We start from the raw sequence: 18,621 nt of genomic DNA, 5'->3' as shown, positions 1-18,621 counted from the left end.
AATGAATGAATGAGTGAATGAGTGAATGAGTGAGTGAATGAATGAATGAATGAGTGAGTGAATGAATGAATGAATAAATGAGTGAGTGAGTGAGTGAATGAATGAATGAATGAATCATCATCATCATCAATCGTATTTATTGAGCACTTACTATGTGCAGAGCAGTGTACTAAGAATGAATGAGTGAGTGAATGAATGAATGAATGAATGAGTGAATGAATGAGTGAGTGAACGAATGAATGAGTGAGTGAATGAGTGAGTGAATGGATGAATGAGTGAATGAGTGAGTGAATGAATGAATGAATGAATGAGTGAGTGAGTGAGTGAATGAATGAATGAATGAATGAAAAAGCTAAATAGGCAGGAGAAGGAAAGGAGGAGGAGCGGGGTGATGTGCGGAACGAACCGGCCGCCCTACGGGGCGCGGCCCCGCCCCCCCCGCCCATCCCGCCTCCATGACTCGAGGCGGTGCTGCGGTCACGTGAGGCGAAACCATTTCCGGGACGGAGGCGGCCCCGCAGCGGGTGAGGGGCGCGCGCTGGGGCAGGGGCGCGCGCGGGGGGCCCCGGGAGCGGGCCGAGGGGGCGCGCGCGGGCTCCGCAGGGGCGCTCGGGACGCCAAACCAAGGCGGGCGGGGCCGGGCGGGTCACGTGACGGGGCGGGGCCTCGGGGCGGTGACGTCACGGAGGGGCGTGGGGCCAAGAGGGCGCCCCGGGAGGACGCGGGGGTCTCATTCCTTCATATGGAGTGAGCGGTTCCTGTGGGCAGAGCACTGGACTAAGCGCTCGGGAAGTACAGGTCGGCAGCGTCCAGGGTGGGGGCTCCCCTTCCCAACCGTGACCGCTCTTGTAGGTGCCGTCCCCTCGCTGCCCCATGGAGCCCTCGACGGACCCCACCCCAGCTTGTGGCTGCCATGGCTCCTGCCTCCTGTTGGCAATCGGGACCCTGGCAGCCGCCCTGCTCGGAGCTGCCCACAGGCTGGGCTTGATCTACCAGCTCAGACACAAGGTGTGGCCTCGGACTAACCTGGGGGAAGACGGCCCGGGGGGCGGGGGCCCAAACAGAGAGGTGGCGAGAGTGCCGAGTGTACTGGGATCCGGGGCCCCGGGGACAGTGGGTCCAATCTCTCTCCCTTGGATTTTGCAAAGAAGGCCCGGGGTCCCGATCATCCCACTGGGTGCACCTTTGACCCCCTCACCGGGCCCTGCTGTTGCTCCCCCAGTCACTCCACCCTTGGCTTGGGCCTCTTCTGCAGAGGCACCCTGATACCAGGAGGTAGGCCTGCATTTGCATTCAAGCGCTTAGTACAGTGCTCTGCACACAGTAGGCGCTCAATAAATACGATTGATTTGATATGTAGGTAATCAAGGAATGAGTCAGCCCCCAACTGCCCCTAGCACCAAAGAATTGTAGCTTTCTGGTTCTCTGAAGCCCCGTGAACTTTGGAGCCCACGTGGCCGCGGAATCATTCATTCCCTACTCTTCAAAACAACAAAATGCCAAGGTGTTGCGTGGGGCCGTACAAAGGGCTGTGCAAAGAATAGCTAATTTATTCCTCCTTGGAGAAGGAGGTCGGGGCCTCGGGGCCTCCGAGGGAGGCAGGTGGAGAAATGGGTCCCGAGCCCCAAAGTTCTGACTTTATACCTTGATGTGGAGACCCCCCCTGGGAATCCGCAAAAGCTGAATTGGAGAATGGTGGGGAGGTTTGAGATAATATGGAATGAAAATTAGCAGACCTAGTCCCCGCCCTCATGGAGGTCACAGTTGAAGAAATGGGGGAAGCCCACAAACAGAAAAAAAAGTCCACCTTTCAGAATGGACAAAGTCCATAGTAAATAGTGAGAGCAAATAAGAAACATTTACAACTTCTGCAGGGTCAACTGCCTGCTCAGAGACTCAAAGTCTTTCCATTTTGCCCACGTTTTAACTACATTAAAAGGCCAGTTCCTGGTCTCACTCCCGTGGGTGTAGGGGACATAGGGTCCTCCTTTCGTGGCTGATGGGGTGGGGGGGTACAGACCAGGACCTCAAGAGTCGAAGAGAGCCCAGATCATCCGGGAATAGCTTGAGCCAGCCCAAGGCAGTCGGGGAGAACCAAGCCCATGCCTCACCTCCTTGCCAGTGGGTCAGGAACTCAGAGACCGGAGCAAGGATTGTGATATGCTGAGCTCTAGAGTCTGGCCGAACTCAATCATTTGTTTAACGTCTGCAGAGGCATCGATGCCACTTGGCTATCTTTATGAGGCAGGACAGGGGCGAGGGTAGTAACAGGAAGCCCAGAGTGAGATGCCCAGCTGACCCTGCCCTGTATTCATTTTTTTTTTTAATGGTATTAAGCACTTACTATGTGCCAGGCACTGTTCTAAGCCCTAGGGTAGTTACAAGGTAATCATTCAATCGTATTTATTGAGCTTTTACTGTGTGCAGAGCACTGTATTAAGCGCTTGGAAAGTACAGTTCAGCAACAGAGACAATCCCTGCCCACAATGGGCTCACAGTCTAGGAGGGGGGAGACAGACATCACAACAAGTAAACAGGCATCAATAGCATCAATATAAATAAATCGAATAATAGCTATGTGCATATCATTAATAAAAATAGAATTATAAATATGTACATGTATACACACAAGTGCTGTGGGCTGAGGAGGAGGGTAGAGCAGAGGGAGCGAGTGGGGGCGGAGGGGAGGAGGAGCAAAGGAGAAGGGGGCTTAGTCTGGGAAGGCCTCCTGGAGGAGGTGAGCTTTCAGTAGGGCTTTGAAGGGGGAAGTATGCTAGTTTGGTGGATTTGAGGAGGGAGGTCATTCCACGCCAGAGGTAGGATGTGGGCCAGGGGTTGATGGCGGGACAGGCGAGAACGAGGCACATTGAGAAGGTTAGACCAGAGGAGCGGAGTGTGCGGGCTGGGCTGTAGAAGGCGAGAAGGGAGGTGAGGAAGGAAGGGGCAAAGTGATAGAGAGCTTTGAAGCCAATAATAAGGAGTTTTTATACCACTTATTCTGATGGTATTGACACCTGCCTACTTGTTTTGTTTTGTTGTCTATCTCCCCCTTCTAGACTGTGAGCCTGTTGTTGGGTAGGGACCGTCTCTATACGTTACCAATTTGTACTTCTCAAGCGCTTAGCACAGTGTTCTGTTCACAATACGTGCTCAATAAATACGATTGAATGGAATGAATGAATGGAGTTTTTGTTTCATATGGAGGCTGATAGGCAACCACTGGAGATTTTTGAGGAGGCGGGTGAGATGCCCAGAACGTTTCTGTAGAAAGGTAATCTGGGCAGCAGAGTGAAGTACAGACTGAAGTGGGGAGAGACAGGAGGTCAGGGGATCAGAAAGGAGGCTGATGCAGTAATCCAGTCGGAATGTGATGAGTAAGTGCTTAGTACAGTGCCCTGCACACAGTAAGCGCTCAGTAAATACGATTGATCGAATGAATGGTGAGTGATTGTCCTAACGTGGTAGCGGTTTGGATGGAGAGGAAAGGGAGGATCTTGGTGATAATCAGATCGGACACAGTCCACGTCCCACATGGGGCTCACGGTTTCCATCCCCACTTTACAGATAAGGTAACTGAGGCACTGAGAAGTTGTGACTTGCCGAAGGCCACACAGCAAACAAGCGGTGAGGCCAGAATTAGAACCCAGGCCTGTCTGCTTCTCACTCACTCATCCATCCACTCAAACTCACTCATCATCCTCTCCATATTGCAGATATCCCTCTAGTGTGTCTCAGCCCAACCCCTTCATTGCTCTCTTCCTCCACTCAGTCGTATTGATTGAACACCTACTGTGTGCAGAGCACGGTTCTTGTAGGGGCGGGGAGGAGAAGAGTATGTTAGAGTTAGTAGACGCAAATCCCTGCCCTCCAGGAGTTAAGAGTCTAGCAGGGGAGACTGGCACGAAATGATTTATAGATGAGGTGAAGAGAATGGAAAAAATAGATTGGAGAATAAATAAGGGTTTATATAGGAGAGTAGATAGTAGTAGTAATAGCATTTGTTGAGCAGCCACCCGTAATGAAGTGACACATTCCCTACCTTCTAATGGGGGAGACAGGCATAAAAATATTTACAAGTTAGACGATTTAAGACGTGATCCCTGCTGTCAAAGTTTACAGTGGAGCGGGAAGGACGGGCACAAAATGATTTACAGATCAATCAATCAATCAGTGGTATTTAGTGAGCACTTACTGTGCGCAGAGCACTGTACTAAGTGCTTGGGAGAATCCAGGCCAGTAGAGTTGGTAGACAGTATCGCTGCCCTCAAGGAACTGACAGTGTATGGAGAGAGGTTCTCTGGGTGGCTGAGAGGCGCAGAAGCACTAAGGTGAAAGTTGGGTGGCTGCGACTTGGGAAGAAGGAAAGTAATCTGGGAAGGCCTCTCGGAGGAGGTGGGGTTTCAGGAAGCTTTTGAAGATGGGGAGAGCTAGTATCTAGCAGATGTGAAGGGGCCGGGGGGAGCGGTTCCAAGCACTGAATCCCAAATGGGTCCAAATGAGTCCCTAGCCTCTTCAGCACATACTAAGATCGCCCCAGAGCCCTCAGTCAATCAATCATTTATGTTTATTGAGCACTTAACCATATGCAGAGCACTGAGCAGTATAACAGAGTAGGTAGACACGTTCCCTGCCCACAAGGAGCTCCCTTCAAGGCCCTGCTGAGAGCTCACCTCCTCCAGGAGGCCTTCCCAGACTGAGCCCCTTCCTTCCTCTCCCCCTCGTCCCCCTCTCCATCCCCCCATCTTGCCTCCTTCCCTTCCCCACAGCACCTGTATATATGTATATATGGTTGTACATATTTATTACTCTATCTATTTATTTATTTATTTATTTATTTATTTTACTTGTACATTTCTATCCTATTTATTTTATTTTGTTGGTATGTTTGGTTCTGTTCTCTGTCTCCCCCTTTTAGACTGTGAGCCCACTGTTGGGTAGGGACTGTCTCTATGTGTTGCCAATTTGTACTTCCCAAGCGCTTAGTACAGTGCTCTGCACATAGTAAGCGCTCAATAAATACGATTGATTGATTGATTGATTGATTACAGCCCAGAAGGGTAGACAGACGTTAATAAAAATAAATTAGGGATATGTACGTAAGTGCTGCGGAGCTGAGGGTTAGGGTGAACAAAGGGTACAAATCCAAGGGAAGGGGAGAAGAGGAAGTGAGGGCTGAGTCAGGGAAGGGTGACCCCTCCCGCTCCCTTCCCCTCCCCTGTCACAGGTGGATCAGTCTAGCCCGCGGCATGGTGGGGAGAGCGTGGCGGCGGTTCTGCGGGCCCACGGCGTGCGCTTCCTCTTTACCCTGGTTGGCGGGCACATCTCCCCTTTGCTGGTGGCTGCCGAGAAGCTGGGCATCCGCGTGGTAGACACCCGCCATGAGGCCACCGCTGTCTTCGCTGCCGACGCTGTAGCCCGGCTCTCAGGTAAGGGACCGGGGGCCGGGGTCACGCCACCGCCCGCCTTGGTAAGGACAACTGTGAAGATTAGGAGGGAGAACGGAGAGGGGGAGAGTTGCCAAAGTGACCGGGGTGGTGGGCAGTGGGGTGGGGTGGGACGGTGGAAACCAAAGCTGTCCCGGCACGCAGGAACCTCTGTGGGACCAGTGGACACCCTTGACATTGGGGCTGACACAGAGGAGCAGCGTGGCTCAGAGGATGGAGCACGGGCTTGGGAATCAGAGGTCATGGGTTCTAATCCTGGCTCTGCCAACTGTCAGCTGTGTGCCTTTGGGCAAGTCACTTCACTTCTCTGCGCCTCAGTTCCCTCATCTGGAAAATGGGGGTTAAGACTGTGAGCCCCATGTGGGGCAACCTGATCACCTTGTATCCCCCCAGCGCTTAGAACAGTGCTTGGCACATAGTAGGCGCTTAACAAATGCCATCATTATTGTTATTATGTAGTTGGGCACTGTGGTCCCCCCTGGCACCAGGAGGCCCAAAATGAGGCAGGGGGAGAAGGGCCCAGACCGCTAGTGTGGCCCAGGGTCCCAGGCCGGGCTCTCTGTCACAGTGATGGGGAGTCTGACGGGAACAACGGGTGAGGTCAGGGGTAGAGTTTGGGTGACAGTGAAGTGATATCAGAATGAGTCCTGGGGGACAGGCTCGGTGGGTGGGGCTGTGGTAAGGAGTCTCTTACTCACAAGCATCAGCCGTGAAGGTAACAGAAGTTCTGTCTGATAGGGACGGTGGGGGTTGCCGCGGTGACGGCGGGGCCCGGGCTCACCAACACGGTGACGGCAGTGAAGAACGCCCAGATGGCCCAGTCCCCAGTGCTGCTCCTGGGGGGCGCGGCTGCCACGCTGCTGCAGGTGAGAGGGGCTGGCCTGGTGCAGTGCTAGGGCGGCCGGCCGGTCTCTCTTCGGCCGCTCTGTCCCCTCTCTAGTCTCGATTCGACACCAGATGCTTTTTCCGTCTGGTTTTGAATCGTCTGCGCCCAGCCTCCCTTCGCCTCCGTTTCTGCCACTGAGTCCTGCGGCTCGGAAGCGGCGCCCAGGTTCACGGGGACCCGGGGAGGGGAAGGCAACGCCTTTGGAGTGAGGGTGTGGGGGGGTCAGGGGTTCCCCTCCCAAAAAAGCAGCGCTCTAGCTCATACTTATGGCAGATGACGCATAGGACATCATCTTGTCCCGCTGCACTTCTGGCAGAATGCATGGCATGTCACGGGCGCCTCCTCTTCTAGGATTTCCAAGGGCTGTCAGTGGTCCGTTTCTGCCCCCCGCAGCCCCAGGCATAGGTTGGCGTGGATGCGGGGGGAGCTTCATTTGACAGATGCTGTGTCCCTGGGGGCGGCTTCCCCGAGGGGGGGCACGGGACGGGGCCCTGACTGGTGATCGGATTTCTTTCCCAGGGTCGGGGAGCTCTCCAGGGCATCGACCAGCTCGCTCTCTTTCGGCCACTCTGCAAGTTCTGTGCCTCTGTGCGACGGGTCCGGGACATCATCCCCACCCTGCGGGCTGCCCTCGCCGCTGCCCAGTCTGGCACTCCCGGTACGAGGGGAAGGGACTGGGGGAAGTGGGGGTAGAGGAACCAACCAGGTGGAGACCCAGCCCCCACAGCACAGTACTGTGGTGGATTGAGGGGAATATGAGGGCACACTTGGGGCGCGTGGAGGAAGGAGATGGGAGAAGCTTTTGTAGAGAGAAGAGGAAGGGGGAGCGGGCCTGGTAACGCCCCCGTGGCCCCGCTGCCCACAGGCCCGGTGTTTGTGGAGCTCCCTATTGATGTGCTGTACCCTTACTTCATGGTGAAGAAGGAAGTGATGCCTACTCACCCTCCCAAGAACCTCATGGGCCAGCTTGTCTCCTGGTGAGCTCCGGCCCCCCCTCCCCAACCCCTCAGTGCTCCCCTGGCCTCCGCCTCTCCTCTGAACCCCCGCCCCCGACCACGCACACTTCCTTGTGGCATACCTAAGCTTTAGGCCTCTCTCTGTGGCCTGAACCTCCTTCCCTCCCACCTTGGCCCTGGCTCTCCCCGCCCCTTCTCAGACCAGGCCTGCCTCCAGCCTTCCAGCTAACCTCGGTCCGGTCTCCCTCCTCTACCCCACCCCCCGTCCCAGGTACCTGAAAAATCACCTGGCCAACCTGTTCGCTGGGGCCTGGGAGCCCCAGCCCGAAGGACCCCTCCCGCTGAACATTCCTCAGGCCTCTACCCAGCAGGTGAGCTACCTGGGCTTCTCTCACCCCCAGTCCCCGGCCGGGGATGGGACAGCCTGTGGATGTCCCCCTGTGGGGTAGGAGGGAAGAGTCCCTTTCTACCTCCCTGCCGTGGGGTCAAGTCAGTTTAAGTGGAGGGGGGCATGGGCCTAGGCGGGGGGGGAGCTCTGCCCCGCTGGGTTCCCTGGGAGAAGCACCAGCACGGGCTTTGGAGTCAGAAGCTCATGGGTTCTAATCCCCGCTCCGCCACTTGGCAGCTGTGTGACCCTGGGCTAATCACTTCACTTCTCTGTGCCCCAGTTACCTCGTCTGTAAAATGGGGATGGAGACGGTGAGCCCCGTGTGGGACAGGGATTGTGTCCAACCCGATTTGCTTGTATCCACCCTAGCGCCGAGTACAGTGCCTGGCACATAGTAAGCACTTAACAAATACCACAGTTATTATTATTATTGTTAGAAGCAGCGTGGCCTAGTGGAAAGAGCCTGGTCCTGGAGGTCAGGGTTCCTGGCTTCTAGTCCCAGCTCCCCACTTGCCTCCTGTGTGGTCTTGTGCAAGTCAGTTCGCTTCTCTGTGCCTCAGTTGCCTCCTCTGTCAAATGAGGATGAAATACCCGTTCACCCTCCCCTTCCGACTGTGAGCCCCATATGGGACAGGGACCGTATCCAGTTGGCATCTCTTGTATCCGCTCCAGCACTTAGCACGGTGTTTGCACCTAGTAAGCGCTCAACCAATACTCCCATTCTTTTTATCTTCATTAGGTGCAGCGCTGTGTGGAACTTGTGAGTCGGGCCAAGAAGCCGCTCCTGCTGCTGGGGAGCCAGGCCCTGCTGCCCCCCACCCCATCCGAGAGTCTCCGGTGAGGGGATCCGGCCGCTGTCCTCCCTAAGCCTTCCCACATCCCTGTGTAGCTTCTCAGTTCTCCCTCTGTTCCCTCTGCCTCCCTGCCCTGCCCCAGTTCCTTCTGGGGTAGAGCCAACGAGGGACGGAAGGGCCTCGGGTTGAGCCACGGAGCTTGGGGAGGGAGGAACTGGGAAGAAGAGGACAGTCCGGGAAGGGCTGCCCTAAGCAGATGGGTTCGCTGACGTTTCCTCCTGTGGTCCCTCAGGGCGGCAGTGGAGTCCTTGGGGATCCCCTGCTTCCTGAGCGGAATGGCCCGAGGGCTGTTGGGCCGGGACCATCCCCTGCACATCCGGCAGAATCGCCGCGAAGCCCTGAAGGAGGCCGACGTGGTCATTTTGGCCGGTAGGAGGGTGGAGGCGGGCCGGCTCTGGTCTCTTGTGCCGGACGGGGCCGCTCGGGGTGAAGAGCAGTGGGGAGGAACGGAGGCGGTTGGATGGAGAGCGGGCTGGGTGGCCTCCGGGACGCAGTCAGTGATGGCGCCCTCCCCTTCGCCGCCCCCCGACCCAGGCACCGTGTGTGACTTCCGCCTGTCCTATGGCCGCGTCCTGAACCGCAGCAGTAGCATCATTGCCGTCAACCGGGACCGCGCTCAGCTACTGCTCAACTCCGATCTCTTCTGGAAGCCCCGCGAGGCCATCCAGGGTAAACCGAGGCAGGCCCAGCACCCCTTCCCCCGCCCTCCCCACCCCGCCCCGCTGGTGGCACGGAGAATGAAGGGAAATGGAATCCGCTGTTTTGGCAACTCTCCAACAATAGTAATATTATCGACAACAGTAATAATAATCGCGGTGGTGGTATTTGTGAAGCACTTACTGTATGCCCAGCATTGTGCTAAGCGCTAGAGTAAATACTAGATGATCAGATCAGATACGGTCCCCGGCCCACATGGGGCTCACAGTTGAAGGGGGAGGGGGAATAGGTATTTTGAATCCCCCTTTTATAGATGAGGAAACCAAGACAGAGAAGTGAAAAGACTGGCCCAGGGTCACATCTCGGGCCAGCAGAAGAGCCGAGATAGAACCTGGGTCTCCCGACTCGACTCTCGGGCCTGGGCTCTTACTATAGGGCCGGTAGTAAACTACTACTATTCACAGACACTGAAACAGTGGATGCACCCCTGTAGGGAGAGCTTCAGTGGACAGGAGTAATAAATTCACAAACATCCTTAGTTTCTTAACCCCAAGGCCAGGGAAATACAAGTCACAGCCCCCCCACCCCACCCCATCAACCCCAGTTCCCTACCCTCACACCCCTGCCCCCTAGTCAGGCACTGTCTGGATGTGGAAGCTTTTTTCCTAGGCCCCCGCCCCCTTGCCCTCACCGTTCCACTCTCCTCTCCTCTCCCAGGGGATGTGGCGTCTTTTCTGCTGCGACTGGTGCAGGGGCTGCAGGGTCAGACCTGGGCCTCCGACTGGGTTGAAGGGCTACGGGAGGCCGACGGACGCAAGGAGCAGGTCAACCGGTGGGTCGTGGCCGGGGCTGGGGGGCGGGGCTCGGGAGGGTCCCTGGGGACCGGGCAGAGGCCGAGAGAAGCCCAGGCATCTCGGGGAAGGGAAGGAGGGGTGGCGGGGAGCGGCAGGAAGTGGAGAGAGTGGTGCCCGACTCCCGAGGAGCAGCCGGGAGCATTGAGGGGTGAAGGGCTGCTCCCCGGGGAATGCTGAGCCCGCTTTCCCCATTGCAGGGAAAAGGCAGCGGTGTCACCAGCCCAGCACCTGAACCCTCTCAAAGTGCTGGGGCTGGTGGAGGAGGCGCTGCCTGCCAACTCGGTGCTGGTGGCCGACGGCGGGGACTTTGTGGGCAGTGCCGCTTACATAGTGCGGCCCCGCGGGCCCCTGTGCTGGCTCGACCCCGGTGAGTGAGGGAGCCCGTGAGCCGATCTTGGGCCCTCCCAGTACTCCCCAGGATCTGGGGCGCACGGCTGGTGCGGCCCCCTGCCTGCCCGCCCGCCCGCCCCTTCTCTCCCTGCCCCAAGTCCTTTGGAGGAGATCCTGGGCAGGGGGCAGACTCCCCTCCCCGCCCCACTCTGTCTCTCCTCAGGTGCTTTTGGGACTCTGGGTGTCGGGGGGGGGCTTTGCACTTGGAGCCAAACTGTGCCGACCAGATGCAGAGGTGAGTGGAGTAGTTGCCCCCGGGGGCTTCGTGGGGGCAGTGCCAGGCTTTGGGGACCGGAGGCGGATCTACCCGGGGCAGTGGGCAATAGGGGAGAAAGGGGCTGGCAGGGGCCAGGATCTGGGATGACAGATCTTTTCCCTCTTGTCCCTCTCTCAGGTCTGGGTCCTGTTTGGAGATGGGGCTTTGGGCTACAGCCTCATAGAGTTCGATACCTTTGTCCGTCATAAGGTACTCTCCTCCCCTCCCGCCGGCGAACTGAGTCGGGGAAGAGCCCGTTGGAGGAGGCAGCAGGGAAAAAGGCTGGGACCCCAAGGAGGGAGGCTGTGATGGATAGGGTGGGGAGAGGCTTGGGCTCCCCCCTTTTTCTATACCTACCCCCTTTTTCCCTGGGTCCCGCTCCCCGCTGCCCTTTTCCCCAGCCCTCGGCAGCTGACTTTCTGACTAAATAGCGGGGCTGGAGATAGAGAAATCCCAGTGTGGGTGATGGCAGTCTCCGCTTCCCTCCTCTGACCCCCAACCCCCTTCCTCTCTTCTCTAGACGCCCATCATCGCCCTGGTGGGGAATGATGCCTGCTGGACCCAGATCTCCCGGGAGCAGGTGCCCATGCTGGGCAGCAACGTGGCCTGTCGGCTGGCTTACAACGGTGAGGGGACCCGGGGGTTCCCGGAGTGGGGAGGGAGGCTTGGGACTCGGGGTGAGATCAAGCCAGATTGAGCACTTAGTCCAGGACTCTGCGTGGAGTCCGTGGTCAACAAATACCGTAGATTGACACTTGGTCGGGGCTATAGGGGAGGATGGGCTGGTTGTCGCATCCCGGAAGAGGTTGTATTCCAGGGCCGGATTCCAGCGGGGTTAGGGGTGATGGCCACCCTCTTGGCAGCTGGCCACGTTGCAGGCCCAGAGCAGGCTGGATTCTGGGTGTTGATTTGTAGCCAAGTTGACTACAGCGTGGTTGACCCCTCTGCCCCTTCAGATTATCACACGGCGGTGGAGGGGCTGGGGGCCCACGGGTTCCTGCTGTCCAGGGAGAATGAGGGGAAAGCCGCGGAGGTGCTCCAAGCCGCCCAGGAGCAGTGCCACCAGGGCCGGCCCACCCTCATCAACGTTCTCATCGGCAAGTCGGACTTCCGTGAAGGCTCCATCTCCATCTAGTCGGGACGGCCCCACCCCGTGCCCCTTCCCCTTCCCCCCCACCCCCGGCCAGACGCAGCTTCGTCCCCTCCGTTAAACCCAGTCATTGGACTTCCCTCCCACCTCAGCCCGGCCCTTGCCCTTCTCCGTTCAGCTGCTGTCCTCCTTGGGCCTGAGTGGCTGGAGTTTGGTGTGGGAGCGATCCTAGGGCCCGGCTGCGGGAGCGGGACCCGGGAGTTCTTCCTCTGGGGAGCTGAGCAGAGCAGGGCCGAGTCCCGGGGCCCCTGACCGCCAGCGGATGGCCTCCGTCCCCCTTAACCCTTTGGCCAAAAGACTCCGCCCCCTCTCTGGGCCTTGTTGGCTTCCCCAGCTGGTAAATACGGAGAACCCTTCCTCCCCTTTTGCTCAATAAACCCTCTGCTGGGGCTGGAGTTGGGACTGGGGCCCCAAGGACCGAAGGACACCGCGGCCCGTGCGTGCCTCGTGAATACCGCTTTATTGTCCGCGCTGTGGGGGAGGGAGGGAAGGGGAGCTCTCCAGGGGAGGGGAGAGGGGGGCGGTGGGGAGACTCCAACACAGCCCTAGCCCCCCTGTGCTGAGCCAGGGGACTGGGGAAGGCTGAGACCTCCTTGGCACTCCTGGCCCCAGGGCCCCTTCCACAGAGGGGGTGGGGCAGCCGTCCCCGGCAGGCCAGAGCTGCTCCAGCTGCTTTTAACCAGGGAGCAGAGGTGATGACCCTGACTTCTCACACACTCCGGGGCCTGTGCACACACACACACATTCTTTTATACACACACACGCACACATGCGTGCACACGCATGCATGCACGCACGCACAGCCTGAGGCAATAAATTAGAGCCCCTTGCGTACCTAGTTGCCCAAGCCGGCATCTCTGCAGGTGGGTTTCCTCCTTTCGGGGCCAAGGGAGAAAGAAGTGCTTAATTGGTTTGGGCGGGGGTGAATGGCTTTGCCTCAGCACCGGATCTTGGGGGAGCAGGGGGGGGCCCGGGGGGGCAAGGATCCCCTGGCCAAGAGTGCTAGGGTTCCAAAGGGCAGGGAGGGCGAGGGAAGCAGCGTTGGGCCTGAGGGCAGTGATCTGGGTCCCCAAGGGGAGTGGCAGGCAGCTAGCAGGAGGGCTGGGGCAGCCCCTGAGGTTATGGGACTAGGGGGAGGGAGGTGAGCACCAAAAGGACTTGGCTGCAGAGTCCACGGGCCAGGTTGGACCCCAAAAAGAATCTAACTGGATTTGGATTGAGTTCAATCCCACCCCCGGCCTCCCGCTCCTCATTTTAGGCCTTCTCCAGGCTGAGGGCGGGGGGGGGGGGGGGTGAGGGGGGCACGAGGCTAGGGATGGGCGGGGGGGAGTAATTTCCAAGAAGTAGGGCAACATTGCCACAGTTGCACAAAAGTCCTTGTGCGTCTGCCAGGAGTTTGTGCCCTAGCAGTCCTCGAGGGACAATCGTGGACGTGCCTCCACTTTCTGTTTCTCCTCCCTCCCTTCTCTCCCTTTGCTCCCCGCCTCCTCGCCTCCAACTGAGAGGCTGGGCTCCGCCGCCCGGGCCCAGGGACAGGGCTGCAGTCCTAGGGCTCAGGGCTGGGCCCTCCCCCGGGGTTTTGGTCCAGGCAGAGTTCTGCCAGGTCAGGAAAAAGGTCAGGGAGAGCTGGCCGTGGGGCTGCAGCTTCAGGAACCTGCGTTGGGCTCTCCCCTTGCTTCACTGCTAGCCAGTTTGAAGGGGGTGGGGCTTCAGGTCTCCTTAAGTGAGGGGCTGGGTGGCATTGAGCAGCGGTGGCCCAAGCTAATACTGATCTGGCCTGCAGCAGCAAAGGGGCTGGGGGAGGGCCCAGCTCCCTGGGCCCTCTCCCCATTTGGGTGCTCACAGCAATTCATCGGAATCCTAAAGCTCTCTGGCCGTCCCAGAAGACTTCTGACGGCAGGAAGGATGGTCCCTGGGAACGGGAACACGGTCCTTGGCCAGAAAGCGGTGCCTCCTGACGGGGGAAGATGCCTCCCAGCGACAGGAGGGTGGTCCCTAACACCAGGGAAATTGTCCATGGCAATGAGGAGCTGGTGCCCAGCAACAGGCCGAGGTCTCCCTGGCGACAGCCTCCTGGGTGGAGAGAGGGACTCAGAGGCAGACGTTGAGCTGCTTTGAGAGCTCTCTCTCCAGATCTAGGATCAAGGCATCAAAGTCCTTGAGGTTGAGGCGAGTGTTGAAGGGGGCCTCGGGGTCATCTACCAAGGCAAAATCTCCTTCAAAGTCCCCAGCCCTCCCCTGCACGGCCGCCTCCTCTTCCTCGCTGTCACTCCCAGCCACTTGGTCGTAGTCAGGTCCAGACAAGAAGTCCCGGCTGCAGGTGAGGATGTCCCGGCCGCAGACGCTCCAGTCGCCGGCATAGCGGTTGCTGGGGGGGCTCTCTGGTCCCCCTCGGCACCGGGGCCTCGTCACCACTAAAGAGTCGCCCAGCGGCAGGTCCAGGGCGGGGCGCCGTTTGGGGCGCAGGTAAATGGCAGCATCGGGGGATTCCGGGGACTCCGGGGACTCCGGGTTCTGACTGGGCTCTGGAGGGGAAGAAGGAAGTCGGGGAGGGGCCAGGGGGTCTACTGTGTAAGTGAGAAAGTTGGCGGGGGGTTGGGCAGGGGGCAGTGGGCAGATCCCACGGGGACGATAGGGGACCAAAAGCTGCAATGTCCGCTGGGAGGAGGCCCAGGGCTGGAGCGATGGTGGGGTGGGGCATTTGAGGCCCAAGCTCACCTGGCCAGGCCTGCAGCAGGTAGTGGAGCACCTCAATGTGACGTTTGAAGTCGACGGCATTGGAAATGCTGGGACCGGGGCCCCGGGATCGGGCCGGCGCCTGACGGGGAGGCAGTAACACTGGCCCGAAACAGACGGCCAGATTCTGGGACGTCATGCGATTGTGGGCATGGAAGGAAGAGACCAGGCGCAAATGATCCAGGAGTCGTGTCAGGGTGGCCTGCGGAGGCGGGGGAGAAGACCGAGTCAGCGTTGGGTGGGGGAGGGAGGAAACCGGCCCCCAACCAGTTAGTTACCCTGGCCCGCTCACCCTCTCCACGGCGGGCAGGCAGCGGAGGAGTCCTCGGGTGTCCTGGCAGCCGGCCCCACGTCCGCCCGATGGCCCCTGCCCCATGGCCTCCAAGACCACCTGGTAGAGCGGCAGGGTAATGAGGGGGGTAGGCAGCTCCCGCAGATAGTCCTTCAAAATGCCTGCAGAGACGGGAACCTCGGTTGGGTCAGGGCTCCCCTGTCCCGGGAACGGCCACCGACTCTTCCCCCTTTCCTCTTGGCGGCTGCTCCTTCACTTCCCCCCGCTCTCGTCTCCTGCCCCCACCCCCAGGGGTTGAGGAGAGGGAAGCCCAGGTTTGGGGGAGGTGGGGCCTAGAGGAAGAGACTTAAGGCTACAGGGATTTCGACCAGGGATCAGAGCAGCTGGGGACTCAGGGGAAGGGGTGGGGGGTGCGCTATTGTGGGCAGGGAGCGCGTCTACCAACTCTTGTACTGTGCTTTCTCAAGCGCTTAATCCAGTGCTCTGCACGCAGTAAGCGCTCAATGAATAGCATTGACGATGACGACGATAAGAGAAACGGAAAGGACCGGGGCGGGCTTTGCCGGCCGGGGGCAGAGAGACAAGAGGGGAGGAAGAGGGTGGCTCTGAGGAGAAGAGTCAAACGAGCAGGAAACCAGAGGCTGTGACTCGGTGAGGGCAGAGGGAAGGGCTGTGATTTGAGGGAGCCGAGGTAGGGCAGGGCAGAATGGCCAACACCGACCAGTGATAACATTGATGTCAGGGTAGAGCTCCTCAGACAGACAGACGGCCCTGCTGTCCCGTTCGAAAGCATCCCGCAGCTCTTTCTTAACCGCAGCGGATCCACACAGGCGGTACAGCCCTACCACCTGAAGTCGGGAAGAGGGGGGCGGCGGAGGTCACTGCCGCTGGCGGGGCCCCGGGAGGCCCGTGCCAACCTCCTCTGGCTGCCGCCTCCACCCCGCCCCTAGGAGCGGGGAAGGTCCATGGGTGAGCGGAAGCTCGGGAGGGAAGAAGGGTTTTAGGGGTCGGAAGCTCGGGAGGGAAGAAGGGTTTTAGGGGTCGGAAGCTCGGGAGGGAAGAAGGGTTTTAGGGGGCGGAAGCTCGGGAGGGAAGAAGGGTTTTAGGGGTCGGAGGAGGGAGTGGACGTCAGGGGTGGGGCAGGGCCCCGAAAGCTCACCCGCAGCCCCCGCCTCTCGATCTGGCCAATGCACTTCTGGATGATGAGGGGCACCTGGCCCGGGGGCTGCTCCCGCTCCACCAGAAGCTGCAGGGGCAGGCCAAAGACCCGGGGCTCGGTGGCCCCCGGGGCCTCTCGCTGCTCCCACAGTGTCAGCTTAGCATAGAGCAGGCCCTGGGGCTCCAGCCGCACGGCCAGCTGCTGGGCCCGGCACCCTGGGGGAGAGAGGGGCCGCGTTGGGGGGGCGGGGCGCCGTGGCGGCGGCGGCGGCGGCGGCGGCGGCACTGACGGCGACTGGGGGGTCCTCCGGAGGGCTCCGGCTCCGTCGTGCAGGGGACCGGGGTGCGGTCCCGTCCTGGGGGGGGCCCCGGGCGAGTTGGCCGGCGGCCGCTCCCCTCCCTCCCGGCGGTCCCCTCCGAGCGCCCCCGCGGCCCGGCCCCCGGCCCCCGGCGCCCCCCCCCCCCCCCCGCCGCCGCCGCCCTGCAGGCACCTCGGAAGAGCGGCGGGAGCAGCACGGTGCCCTGGGCCCAGGGCCGGTGGCGCCGGGCCCCGGGGTCCCAGGCCAGGACGAGGGCACGGAGCAGCCGGGCCGCCTCCAGCTCCAGGTGGAAGGTGTGGTCCAGGCGCAGGCAGTCGGGCCCGGGCCCGGCTTGCAGGGGCCCCGTGCGGGCCCGGGGGGCCCCGTCCACCTGCAGGAGGCAGAAGGGCTCGCAGGGCACGGGCCCCGGGGGCCCCGGGGGCCCCGGGGGCCGGCGCAGCCCGCCCAGCCCGTACAGGTGCAGGCTGAGGCGGCCCCACAGCGCCGGGGGCCCGCGGGGCTGCGGGGCCGGCTCGTAGGGCCGGAAGGCGGCCGGCTCGGGCCGCCGGGGCCGCTCGGGGGGAGTCGCCGTCGCTCAGGTGGCCGGGCCGGCCGGGCCGGCCGGGCCGCCCTCCCCGCCCCGCCGCCCGCGCCGCCCCGCCCGCGGCCCCGACGCTGCTGTCCAGGTGGTAGCGGCTGATGACGGAGCCGGCGGGCGCCGCCCGCTCGCCCTCCCGCTCGCGCTCCCGCCCGGCTCGGGGGCCCCCGCAGGCTGAGCCGCCGCCGCAGCTCCGGCAGCTTCCTCATCTTCAGCGAGAGCCGGCGCGCCGGCCCGGGGGACTTGGGCCCCCGGGCCCCCTTGGCCGGCGGCGAGCCCGGAGGGCCGCCGGCCGCCGGCGGACCTGGGAGGGCGGGAGGGAGACAGACAGACAGACAGACAGGCGACAGACAGGCGGAAGAGTCAGGCAGGGCACGGCACGGCACGGCACGGCACGGCAGGAGGGGGCCGAGCGGGGCGGCCGCCGCCGGGGCCGGGAGGGGACCGAGCGGGGCGGCCGCCGCTGGGACCGGGAGGGGAGCCCCACTTACCCCCGGGGGCCGCGCGGTCCTGCCCCTTGCCCGGCCCGGCCTGGGGTCCGGGCTCATCCTCGGGGATGGGGTTGTACCAGATCTCCCCGGCCGGCTGGCCCGCGGCCCCGGGGCCCCGGGGCGCCTCCTCGGGGGCCTTGGCGCCCCCCAGCACCCAGCGCCGGCTGCTGGGCTCCAGGCTCTGTAAGTAGACGCCGCGGCCGGGGCTGCGGGACAGCTCGGAGCTGGGGGCCTCCTCTCCGCCCGGCGGCCGCCCCGCGGCCTGGGGCTCGGCCTGGGGAGCGGCCGGGGCCAAGGGCTCGGGGGGCTGAGCTGGACGGCCTGAGGAGAGGACGGAGGGACAGGGCAGTGAGGGCCCCTCTGGCCCCCGTTGGCCCGCCCGGCCCCCCGCGCCCCCCCCCCCCCCCACCCCTTCTCCTCCCTCGGGGCCCGGCTCCCGTTCCCTTGTCCCCGCTTCGGTGCCCCCCGCCCTCCCCCAGCCCGTAGCCGGACGCCCTGAGAGGGAAACGGGAGTGGGGGCCCTCCGGCCCCCTCCTCGATCCCGTCTCTCAGATTCCATCAGAGATTCACTTCGGAGCAAGATACGACATTCCAGCCACATAACGGTTTTGCTGCCACATCCCTCCCACTTCTCCCGCTTCTTCCCCTCCTCCCTCTTCTCTCCCCCCCCCCCTTCCTCCATCCTTCCTCTTCCTCTTCGGTCCCGATCCCCCCCGCCCCTGGTCAGAATCCCGTTCCTAGCGACCTTTACCCCCAGTTTGGGGAGGACCCTGTGACCCCCCAATTCCGACTGCAGAAAAGCCGAGGGGATTTCCTCAGAGTCTTGAATACTGCTGGGGAGGAGCGGGGGGGGGGGGGGGGGACCAGAAGGACTGGAGAAGCAGGGGAAGGGACTCCTGAGAAGGGACAGGGACCTTGAACGCCCCTCTTCTCCCTCCCACCCAAGGCCTCCTTCTCTCTCTTTCTCCCCACCTGCCCCCTTTCTCGCCCCCGACCCCGTCTTTCTCCCTCGTCCCTGCCCACCCCTTCCCGGGGGCCCAGAACGTTACCTCTCTCTTTCACATCTGACTTTTTTCGGGGAAGTTTCTCCCGGCCCCGCAGGCGGGAGAAGGTTTTTCTGAGCAGGGGTTCAGCCATGCTAGGGGGGCCGGGGGTCCTGACGGCCCTGATCCCTTGCCCCGGAGGCGCGCCCCGCGCCGCCCCCTCGCTAGC

General features: G+C 61.3%; 2 protein-coding genes across 2 annotated transcripts; one reads left to right on the top strand and one right to left on the bottom strand.

Annotated features, from left to right (window-relative positions):
• The first annotated feature begins 727 nt into the window (after window positions 1–727).
• ILVBL (ilvB acetolactate synthase like) lies at window positions 728–12,267 on the top strand. The gene is given in 16 exon segments (XM_038740467.1): window positions 728–1,008; window positions 5,225–5,426; window positions 6,183–6,310; window positions 6,850–6,988; window positions 7,196–7,307; window positions 7,558–7,657; window positions 8,414–8,511; window positions 8,761–8,897; window positions 9,063–9,197; window positions 9,903–10,017; window positions 10,237–10,406; window positions 10,593–10,615; window positions 10,617–10,664; window positions 10,824–10,895; window positions 11,206–11,311; window positions 11,642–12,267. Coding segments are annotated over 16 exon segments (1,899 nt in total). The 5' UTR covers window positions 728–873; the 3' UTR covers window positions 11,821–12,267.
• An 853-nt stretch (window positions 12,268–13,120) lies between these two features.
• On the bottom strand, window positions 13,121–18,621 carry SYDE1 (synapse defective Rho GTPase homolog 1). The gene is given in 10 exon segments (XM_038740502.1): window positions 13,121–14,360; window positions 14,554–14,773; window positions 14,864–15,024; window positions 15,585–15,711; window positions 16,023–16,237; window positions 16,513–16,900; window positions 16,902–17,084; window positions 17,086–17,222; window positions 17,410–17,730; window positions 18,459–18,621. Coding segments are annotated over 10 exon segments (2,274 nt in total). The 5' UTR covers window positions 18,547–18,621; the 3' UTR covers window positions 13,121–13,926.

This window comes from Tachyglossus aculeatus, chromosome X1 (assembly GCF_015852505.1).
Source record: "Tachyglossus aculeatus isolate mTacAcu1 chromosome X1, mTacAcu1.pri, whole genome shotgun sequence".
NCBI lineage: Eukaryota > Metazoa > Chordata > Mammalia > Monotremata > Tachyglossidae > Tachyglossus > Tachyglossus aculeatus.
This window is presented reverse-complemented; position numbering and strand designations above follow the sequence as displayed.